Raw genomic sequence first — 11,610 nt, 5'->3', positions numbered from 1 at the left:
CCTTATTCAAGAAGTTGTGCTTATCAAGAAGGATCGGACTTCTCATTAATATCTAAACAGATTTTTAGCTACCTAAATGAATTACTTAGCAAAGTCAAAATGTCTATGTCACATCAATTTCATATCATTTGTAGTATTTTCATTTTTGATGCTCAAATTAATTTGCTCTTAATTCTTCATACAAAACAAAGTAAAGGCCTCAAGGAAAATATCTGATTTGTGTTATTGTAGAAATATTAGGTTTGCCATTTAAAATATATTGTCAATTTGTCTGTTGATATTTTAATTTCTATATTTAATCTTTCCTTTTGCTTCTTTTTTGTTCTTATTTTCAGTTTCTTATCCCACCAGTAATTATGGATCTGATCAACTCTTCCGATTACCAGGTCACTGTCTCTACATTAGCAAGAAATAGCACTCATTTCCCAGCTCCTGCCTCAAAAATAATCGTTGTCGTTTTTTTGTTCATGACATCAATAATTGGTATTATCAGCAATGGTCTCTATCTATGGGTACTAAAATTCAAGATGAAGAGAACTGTCAATACTCTTTTATATTTTCATCTCATTCTCTCATATTTTATTTCAACATCAATTCTGCCATTTATAACCACCTCCTACCTTCAGGACAATCACTGGAGCTTTGGAACGGTCATGTGCAAGGTCCTCAACAGCATTTTATATATGGGGATATTCGCCTCCAGTTTCTTCCTCTCAGCCATCAGTGTTGATCGTTACCTTTTCACTCTTCACCCGGTGTGGTCACAGCTGCACCGAACCCCACGCTGGGCTTCCAGCATAATCCTGGGAATCTGGATCTTTGCCACTGTCCTCAGCACGCCCTATTTGGTTTTCAGGGAGACATATGATGACCATGAAGGAAAGGTGACCTGCCAACATAGCTATGATGTGTCCACTAACTGGGAAAGCAAAAAATGGATTCATGTAGCCTGTTTCACCAGCCGCTTCTTGCTAGGCTTCCTTCTGCCTTTCCTCATCATCACCTTTTGTTACGGAAGAATAGCCAACAAGATGAAAAAGAGGAGCCTGTTTAAATCCAACAAGCCTTTCAAAGTCATGATGACAGCCATTATCTCTTTCTTTGTGTGTTGGATGCCCTACTATGTATATAAGGGCTTACTTCTCACTAAGAACCAATCTCTACTTTTACAGTTGATTTTGTTACTTGCAGTGATTACCACTTCTTTCAATGCTGTCTTTTCTCCCATACTCTACCTGTTTATAGGGGAGAACTTTAAAAAGGTTTTCAAGAAGTCCATTCTTGCTCTGTTTGAATCAACATTCAGTGAGGATTCTTCTCCAGAAAGAACACAAAACCTAAGTTCGGAAACCTCCATTTAAATGCAAGGTCCCATGAACTCTTAGTTAATTACACAACCAGAGATATACCCTCTACTTCCAGACAATATAGTTCTATATTAGAGAGACATCTAGGCTGTATTGATATTAGATTATGAATATTAAAAGAACTATAAGAAAGTAAGCAATAGGTGATGTTCTGAATGTAATTTTCCCCTTTTTTATTGTGGTAAGATATTGACCCTTGAACAATATGGATTTGGACTTTCACAATAACATTTTCTTTTCTCTAGCTCATTTTATTGTATGAATACAGTATATAGAGGGTTGGAGGGCTTGGTTAAAAATAGTGATGGGATTAAAAAATACAAATTGGTAGTCACAAAATAGTCACAGGGATGTAAGGTACAGCCCAGGGAATAGAGTCAGTAATATTGTAATAACTATGTGTATAGTGCCAGGTAGGTCTTGAAATATAGAGGGGTCCTCTTTGTAAAGTATACAATTGTCTAACCATTATGCTATACACCTAAAACTAATACAAAATAATATTGAATGTAAACGGTAATTGAAAAATAAAAAATTGAAAAATGAATACATTATATAATACATATAACATACAAATATGTATTAATCAACTTGATGTTACTGGTGAGGCTTCCAGTCAACAGTAGGCTATTACTAGTTAATTTTTTAGGGAGTCATAAGTTATACACAGATTTTTGACTGTGTGAGGGGTTGGAGTCCCTTATACCATGTTGTCCAAGGGTCCACTGTATAACCAAAAGTTTGTCATTTTCATCATTTTAAGTATAAATTTCAATAGCATTAACTACATTCACAATGTTTATAATCATCATCATTATTTCCAGAATTTTTTATCACCCCAAAGAGAAACCCTATGCCCATTAAACAATAATTCCTTGTTCTTTCCAACCCCCAACCCCTTTCATAACCTCCAATCTATTATATGTCTCTATGAATTTGCCTATTCTAGATATTCCATATAAGTTCAATCATATAATATTTCTCCTTTGTGTCTGGTTTACTTTATTTAGCATAATGTTTTCAAGGTTCATCCATGTTGTAACATGTATCAGAACTTCATTCTCTTTATGGCTATGTAATATTGCATTGTATGTAAATACTATGTTTTGTTTATACATACTTCTCTTAAGGAACATTAAGTTGTTTCCACCTTTTGACTATTATAAAGAATGTTACTATGAACACTGCTGTACTGTATCAGTGCTTGTTTTCAATTATTTTGAATTATTTTTAATTTTTGGGTCATTTGGTAATTCTGTTCAACTTTTTGAGGCCTCACCAAATGTTTCTAGAGAAGTTGTACTATGTTACTAGTACATTAAAACCAGCAATGTACAAAAGTTCCCGTTTCTTCACATTATTTTTATATTATACTAGAGGCCCGGTGAACAAAAATTTGTGCACTCGGGGGGGGGGGGGGGGGAGTCCCTCAGCCCAGCCTGTGCTCTCTCACAGTCTGGGATCCCTCGGGCAGGGAGCAGACCTAAGCTGCAGTCAGACATCCTTAGCGCTGCTGAGGAGGCAGGAGAGGCTCCCACCACTACCGCTGTACTGGCAGCCATGAGCCTGGCTTGTGACTGAGCAGAGCTCCTCCATGTGGGAGCTCACTGACCACCAGAGGGCAGCTCCTGCATTGAGTGTCTGCCCCCTGGTGGTCAGTGTGTGTCATAGTGACCAGTCATTCCCAGTCTTTCTGCTGTTAGGTTCAGTTTGCATATTACCCTTTTACTATATAGGATAGAGGCCTGGTGCACGGGTGGGGGCCAGCTGGTTTGCCCTGAATGGTGTCCCAGATCAGGGTGGGGGTCCCACTTGGGTGCCTGGCCAGCCTGGATGAGGGGCTGATAGCTGTTTTCAGGCTGCCCGCACCCCCTTCAGTGTGGGGGTCCCCACTGGGGTGCCTGGACAGCCTGGATGAGGGGCTGACGGCTTTTTTCAGGCTGCCCACACCCCCTTCAGGGTAGGGGTCCCCACTGGGTTGCCTGGCCAGCCTGGATGAGGGGCTGAAGGCTTTTTTCAGGCAGGCCAAGCCTGAAACTGAAGCTCCCAGTCTCTCCTTTTTTCTTTTTCTTTTTTTTATTCTGGGATTTATTTACCTTCTGTAATTGAAACTTTGTTGCAGCTCCAGCTCCGAGGCCGGCTGGCTGAAAGCAGGTACCTGGGGTTTGTTTAGCTTCTATAATTGAAACATTGTTGCATCCGAAGCTCAGAGCTGGGCCGCGGCAGGCGGGGAATCTTGGCTTCCTCCATCGCCAGGGCAACCAAGCCTCATGTTCCCTTCAGCTGTGTGGCTGCCGGCCGCCATCTTGGTTGGCAGTTAATTTGCATATTACCCTGATTAGCCAATGGGAAGCGTAGCGGAGGTATGGTTAATTACCATGTTTGTCTATTATTAGATAGGATTTTATTATTGCTATAAAATTATTCTTCACTTATTATTTTCCTTTTGTAGTTTATAGTCATCCTAGTCAGTGTGAGGAGGTGCACATGTGAGTCTTAGCCTCTGATTTTTAAGGCTATAGAAATATCAATTTCTAAATATCAGTAGTTTCCATTGATCTGAATTCTCTATCAGAGAATCTTCTATAAATAGACATTTGGACAGGATGCCTCTTCATTTAGATATCATCTAAGTTATTTAATTAATATGAACAAAAGTTAACATGGAGATGACAAGGCACTTAGCTTGTCATCTCCATGTTAAAATATAAAGACATTCATACTATAATGTTTAAGTATAAAGAAATCTTAAGTGTCTCTTTTTAATACCTAGAGATTGAGCTGTCTCAGAAATATGAGGTTAAGACAATTATAAATGTTTAAGAATCCACCTGGGTAATGCCATAGTATATTTAATTTAGAACAGCAATGACAATATTAATTTGTCTTCTCTGGTATTCAAATGTTGCTTCAAGTTTTTGCAACACATTGCAGCAGTTACCTAGGACCATGTAGTATCACTGACCTATTACCTTTGGTTAGTCAGTTCTATCAGGCAATAGATAGCAATCAAGAGATATTTCAATTGATACAGAATAAAGATATTTAGGCCGTAATGCATGCTCAGTCCCTAAATATTCCAGTTAACTTTGCACAAACCGTTCCAAACCACGGGTATGTATCGTATTCACAAATCCCCAAAATGGAGGATACTACTTATGAAAGGGCTATAGAAAGGAAGGGAAATTAACCTTCATTATCAGCTTTTTACAGGGGGGAAGTAATAGTCTGATGCCCTAGGAATCCTGCTAATTGACTTGGTATCACTGATGCCCGACAACTGGGGGCTTGGGTCTCTCACTTTAAATATGAGGGACAAGGAGCTGTGAGTAGATGGAAACTTTCATTGTTGGCCCCTATTTCAGGCTTTTGGCGCCTGGACAGTTTCTGAGAGAGGGAGGAGGAAGATTGATGACCAAGCTGTGGCTCTGAGTGTCACCGCAGCAGGAAGGGCTGGTGCTCCTTCCCTCCTGACACGCTCCCAGGTCCTGACAAGCCTGCTGGCGTTTATGATGCAGGATTAAGAAGACAGTTACTGGAAAGAACATAGGATGGTTTTTGAAATAAGACTGTGCTTTGGAAACCCAGTAGCTACAGAGAGAGCCTTTTGTGTCCCTCAGACCTGCTGCAATAACAAAGACGTGCTGTGTCCAGGTTCTCTTATACACAGTCCTTTCTTGTACATCTCTATAGATCAGCAGTTCTCAGCCTGTGGGTCGTGACCCCTTTGGGGGTCGAACGACCCTTTCACAGGGGTTGCCTAAGAACATCGGAAAACACATATATAATTACATATTGTTTTTGTGATTAATCACTATGCTTTAATTATGTTCAATTTGTAACAATGAAAATACATCCTGCATATCATATATTTACATTACGATTCATAACAGTAGCAAAATTACAGTTATGAAGTAGCAACGAAAATAATTTTATGGTTGGGGGTCACCACAACATGAGGAACTGTATTAAAGGGTCACGGCATTAGGAAGGTTGAGAACCACTGCTATAGATTGTAAAGTTTTCAAGAACAGAAAAAGCCTATCACAGTATTTCTTTTCTATAATATTATATGCAATTGACATCCAGGAAAAGCTATGTAATGAAAGTTGAATATGGGTAATCACAATATGTGACTTGAAAAACGACTTTAGGTTAAAATAATAGGATTAACAAGGTTTACATCACATCTACCTTGTACCCAGACATGATTCTAAGTGCTTTACAAACTGTAACTCACTTAATCCTACGGCAATTCTACGAAGTAGGTCACATTATTATCCCTATTTTACAAACTATAAAACCAAAGCACTTGCCCAAGGACATTGAGGAAGCAATTGGAAGAGACAGTATTATGCAATAGGCAGTCTGGTGCCAGAATCCATGCTCTTAACCATTATACTCACTGTCTGAGCCCACTGCTTGGAGGCAGTGAGGCTTGGCTTTCAGCCCAGATCCACCTAGTCTGTTTATTTAATCAGAAGTTACCTTCTTGGCTGCAAAAATCAAACAGAAGTGCCTAGAACATGTCAAGATCCACTTACAAAGTAAAATGCTGATTCTGGTTCAATAAGTCTGGAGTAGGACTGAGATTCTGCATTTCTAACCGTATCCCAGAGGATCCATGCTGCCAGTACACAGCAAGAAAAGAGTATGGCTGAAGCATAGGTGCAAGAAACAGGCAGAGCCAAGATGAGCTAGAAAAGTCAACCAGCCCTATATTTCGGGAAACCACTACTAAGAAGTTTGGACTTGATCCTAGACTCTATCCTGAGGGCATTAGGGAGCCACTGAAGAATTAAACTTGCATTTTAGAAAGATCACTCTGCTATCATGGAGAGTTCAAAACTGGAGGTGAGTGGTCAAACTGGATGGTTTTACAGTCATCCAGTTAACAGATGATGTGGCCTGAGCCAGGAAAGTAGAAGTGGGGATGGAGAAAAGTAGAGAGTCTTGTCCTATAAATTCTGTTGGTTCAGAAGTAGAGGAAGAGGGGAAAGTTTAGGGAGACCCCTGTATCAATTAGAAGTCATAGCCTCACCCTGGCTGGTTTGGCTCAGTGGATAGAGTGTTGGCCTGCGGACTGAAGGGTCCCAGTTTAGATTCCAGTCAAGGGCACATGCCCAGGTTGCGGGCTCAATCCCCAATAAGGGGCGTGCAGGAGGCAGCTGATTGATGATTCTCTCTCATCATTGATGTTTCTATCTCTGCCTCTCCCTTCCTCTCAGAAATCAATAAAAATATATTTTTTTAAAAAAGTCAAAGCCTTAGCTTGTTTGGCTCAGCATTTAGAGCGTCGGCCTGAGGATTGAAGGGTCCCCATGTTCAATTGAGCCAAGGGCACGATTGCAGGCTCAATTCCCAAACCTGGTTGGAGTGTGGAGGGAGAGGCAACCAATCAATGTGTCTCTCTCGCATAGATGTTTCTCTCTTTTTGTCTCTCCCCCTCCCTTCCACTCTCTCTAAAAGTCACTGGGGAAAAAAATTCTTGGATGAGGATTAACAAAAAAAAAAAAAAAAAAAGAAGAAGAGGATGTCTTGGTTGTAAACAGATTTCATTCTGGCTGGTTTAACCAAAAACTGATTTATTAAAAGATGTTAAGTAGTTCACAGAATTATTAAGATGGCTGGACAAGCATTCAAGGCTCCCAGGAACAGTGCCCAAGACATGCCTCAAAACTTTCTAGATCAGGAGTCTCTGGCTGGTGTTCTCTGTTTTAATAAATGGTAGTAACTGCTGCTGCTGAACCCAAAATACCAGCAATTTGGTTTTATGCAGCTGCTACTGCCAACCAATGCCACTTCTGCATCAGGTCTTGAACCCTCCTGTGCCTGGAAGCTCTGCCAACACCAACATCAGGGAAATGGAAGCCCCACGCAGAGCTTGTTTATTCACATTGCTCATTTAGTCTTGCATGAGGGTATCTAACAGGCAAGCCGGAACCTTAGCTGCAAAAGAGGCTGGGGAGCTGAGTTCTGACTTCTACATGGGAGGAAAAGGGATACTCACAATATGGGAATTTCCCCAAATATAAAAGCTATTCAGAAGATGATGTTGTCCATTGAATTTAACCGACCTTTCCAGAGTAATTAGCTTCTGGAAGAGAAGCAAAATTGCATTGTGGGAGGAGTGATGAGAGGTGAGAATCCAAGGGCTCTGAAAACAGCAAGTATTTTAAATTTAGAGAATTAAGGAGAAATTCTCCTCCTTTCCACCAAAAGTAACTCTCACACATCCTACCAATTACAGATTAATTTGTGTTAACGGACTGCTATTAAAATGCAAATATACCTTTTAAGATGGTTAAGTTTCATTCACAAGTTAATGGGAATCACTTTAATCAGCTTCACACCCAGCAGAGTGCAGCTAAACACAGTACTTAGGACTTTACTTTTGATTGTGGCCTAGAGGGAGGAAACCTTCTGAGTTGGAGGTCAGGCCTGAAGTGAGTTTTGGAGACCCTGAAGTCAGCATGTGTGTACAACAGACCCTCCAATAACATCATTTCATTCAACATCATTTCATTATAACATTGATGTGATGCTGTAGGGATTTAACTCTTGTTAATGTCAATTAGCTTAGGGTAAAATTGGTTTCTTTAAACATCATTTCTCTTAAAGTTGCAGAACCTATCCCCATACCGTTCAGTTAGTTAAGTTAGGGCTTAACGGTATGGGGAAGTGCTGTAAAAGAAATAAACCGAGAGGTATTCTGAAGAGAGAGTCAATTGATAACTAAGAAAATAATTGCTTAGAAGTGGGATGGCCCAAAAAATCTGGTTTAGGCCACAGATCTTATCATCCCTTCAGTAAAAGCCAGCCACCTGCCGAAACCGGTTTGGCTCAGTGGATAGAGTGTCGGCCTGCAGACTGAAAGGTCCCAGGTTCGATTCCAGTCAAGGGCATATACCTGGATTGCGGGCACATCCCTAGTGGGAGGTGTGCAGGAGGCAGCTGATCGATGTTTCTAACTCTCTATCTCTCTCCCTTCCTCTCTGTAAAAAATCAATAAAATATATTTAAAAAAAAAAAAAAAAAGCCAGCCACCTGTTTAGTTTAGCTCCGCCTTTCCAGGAAGTGACTCCCCTTGCAAGTCCTGTCCTTCTCCTGTGGGAGGGAAAGATCACAATGCTCCTCATTGTTTTCCTTGTCTCTTCACTAAATTCTGAGCTCCCCGAGAGCATCTTATTCCTCATATATTTCCAACGCCTTGTTCAGTGTTTGGCATGATAAATAAACGTTTACAAACAATTGGACAAATACAGGAATGCCATTATTAATTAACTCTAGAGTTGGAATTTTCTCCATTTGCGAGGTCTTTAGAAGGGCCTTCCTCCAGCATGCCGGTCAGATACTGTATTTCTTTTGCTTCACTTGCCAAAAGGAGCAAACAACCAGGAGGCTGCCATCTGATAATGCTGCTTTCCCTTTTCTTCTCAAGCAAAAGAAAGGGAAGAGTGAGGTGTATATCAACAATTCATTATTGAAATCTGTATTTCCTTCCTGCTGGAGTCAGTGGGAACTTAGTTACAACACTCAAAGACAATAAAAATGGTTCTTTTTTATTTTTATTTTTCCTGTAGCAAATCAAATGTGATTCCAAGACTCTTCTCCCCCAGTACAAATGATCCCAGGATGTTGTAATGTACCCCGCGAATCACAGAAGGACGCCTCAAGAAGTCGAATTAAAGAGTCACATTTATTGCAATCCGGGACTATGAGGGGCCATTCCCAAATCTCATAGCAATAAGATGATGGCAAAACCAGACTTATATAGGCAAAAATCACAAAGGTATTGATTACATCTCAGGGTTTGGAATGTGGCACCTGGCTCCCAAAAAAGCAGATTACAGAAGCAGAATTAAGCATGTTAATTACAGTTTCGGGTCTCGGGGTCACTGAATTGACAGAAATACATTATCTAGAGTCCTTGGGTAACCTGGGTTAAACTTAGGCATGTTATCTAAATTACAGTTTTGGGTCTCTGGATCACTGAGTTGATAGAAACACATTATCTAGAGCCCTCAGGTCTCCGACCACTGAGTTGTCAGGACAATTTAGAGTAATTGTGCTGTCCTGGTCTCGGGACCACTGAGGCAGCTGGAACGCACCACCTGTGGCCACTAAAACAATTTAGGGTAATTGTGCTGTCCTGTTTCCCAGGTACAGTAGAATGTGCTCTCTAAGACCAGTATGATAACAATCAATGGAATAGTCATTCAATCGATAAGACGTTCAATCGAATGGGGTGACTTATACAATTTAGAAAATCAAAGTAACTTTTATATTGTTAAGCCAAACAACAGGGTTAGAGTTAAACTACAGTTTCCACCTGAAATGGTTGCTACCATACTTCAAGGAGAGCTGTAAGGATGTACTAGTAGGCCCTTAGTGGCCCCTTCTAACATGCCTCTCATTACAGTCAGCAAGTCCCCTGGAAGTCAATGGCTCCATCCTTTCCTGCCATGCAAGTTGAACTGGGTAGGGGCATCTTCACCACAGGTAGGATCCCAGCAACCATTCTGCTCTGATGTCTTGAAATATTCCCAGTGACCAAAAAAAAGGGGGGGGGGAGGGGAAAGGGGGACCTTGACTCATCTCACACTAATAACTCACTAAGTCAAACTTCACCCCTATAAACTCTTGGAGAAATTATAGAATTTCATTAGAAATATTAACTGCAGCTATTTCTCTCTTTGTCTTCCCAGCTGCTATCTTCCAACAAAAAGATGACAAAGGAGTCCCCACTTTGACCTTTAAGACCTCTTCAATTAGTTTGCTAGATATCTTTTGATTGTCTTTCAATCCACATTCAAGCATTCTGCACCCTGCTTTCTACCCTGTAGACTGGGGCATGTGTTCTGATTTCTGGTTGGGTTTTGCCAATGGGGGAGCTCTGGCAGGAAGTGGAAGAAAGATGGAGAATGGGGTCAGGTATTTATTTCCCTAGTTCCCTACCTAAAAGGTCACCTGGAGTTGGCCATGCTTCTTCGCTGGTCCATGCCGTCTGCTAAGGGTCTGTGTAAGTCTCTACCTGTGGATGCCAGACTCCGTCCCTTTCTCCCTTCAGGCTAATCTTGAGAGAAACAGCACATTCCAATAGAAGGGCATCTACAATACACCTGACCAATCAATACTCCTCAAAACTGTCAAGGTCATTAAAAAGAAGGAAAGTCTGAGAAACTATCACAGTCTAAGGAAACATGATGACTAAATGTAGTGTGGTATTCTGGATGGGATCCAGAAAAAAAAAACCTCAAGAAAAACTAATAAAATCTGAATAAAGTATGGAGTTTAATTAATGTATCAGTGATGATTCCGTAGACATGACAAACACATACCAGAGGAATTTGAAATGTTAATAATAGGGGGAATTGGGTGAGGAGTATATGGACATTCTCTGTACTACCTTTGTAACTTTTCTGGAAATCTCAATCTATTCTAAAATTTGAAGTTTATTTAAAAAGAGAGAACTCAAGGTGCCATACATTTATAGTCAAGTAAGGAATGCTGAAATGAATTTACAAATAAATGCAAAATTGGCAAAACTGGTCAATATGCACTGAGTAATAGTCAAATTTTACATGTTTATGACAGAAACAATTTGCTTACTATCAATATTTTAAAAGTTAACTTCTATCTCTACAAGTTGTAAGATAACCTAGTCAAAAATAAATCCAATGAAGCCCTGTATGGCTACCAGGTAATCCCCAGAGGCTTTAGCATTCCAGTCAAAGGATATCTGGAAATTTCTTGCCCATTGCAAAATATTTCACAATTTTTTTTCTTACAGAGCACGCAAAATTATAAAAAGGCCTTACAACAGGATGGCCTAACTTAATAAAACAACCAACAGAAGTAGACAAATATTCAAAAGATTATGCAATGCTTTGCTAAGTTATCACAATACTATGAACTGAAAAATAACTCAAATGCCAAGACAATTCATCAGCCTACCCTGAGGAAGTCCTACAGACTGCCAAAGATATACATCATTGCCTTAGAGTAAAAAGCCCTTGCTATATTATGTTACCAAGGCAACACACCAGCATATGGTGCAGTAATGAAATAGGCATTTTTTTAAAAAGTCAATTGAACAAAAGAGCAATCAATACAAAGTTCCAAACTAAATTCCATCCCCCACCTGATTGCACAAGCTATTCATGTTGAAGAGAGACTCAGCCCTTAGGTGGAAACCCTCATTTTCCCAAGCCTCATATTTCTATAAGAAGGGGCTTCAACT

The 11,610-nt window shown here is 40.2% G+C and overlaps 1 protein-coding gene across 1 annotated transcript; it reads left to right on the top strand.

The window, feature by feature from the left end:
• Positions 1-356: 356 nt before the first annotated feature.
• Positions 357-1,361, top strand: GPR33 (G protein-coupled receptor 33; the record flags this gene model as incomplete). Its single annotated transcript, XM_081103369.1, has 1 exon — positions 357-1,361. The coding sequence occupies one exon, from the start codon at positions 357-359 to the stop codon at positions 1,359-1,361; it is 1,005 nt and encodes a 334-aa protein (XP_080959495.1).
• Positions 1,362-11,610: the final 10,249 nt, after the last annotated feature.

Source organism: Myotis nattereri, assembly GCF_964212035.1.
Source record: "Myotis nattereri genome assembly, chromosome: 1".
Classification (NCBI taxonomy): domain Eukaryota; kingdom Metazoa; phylum Chordata; class Mammalia; order Chiroptera; family Vespertilionidae; genus Myotis; species Myotis nattereri.
This window is presented reverse-complemented; position numbering and strand designations above follow the sequence as displayed.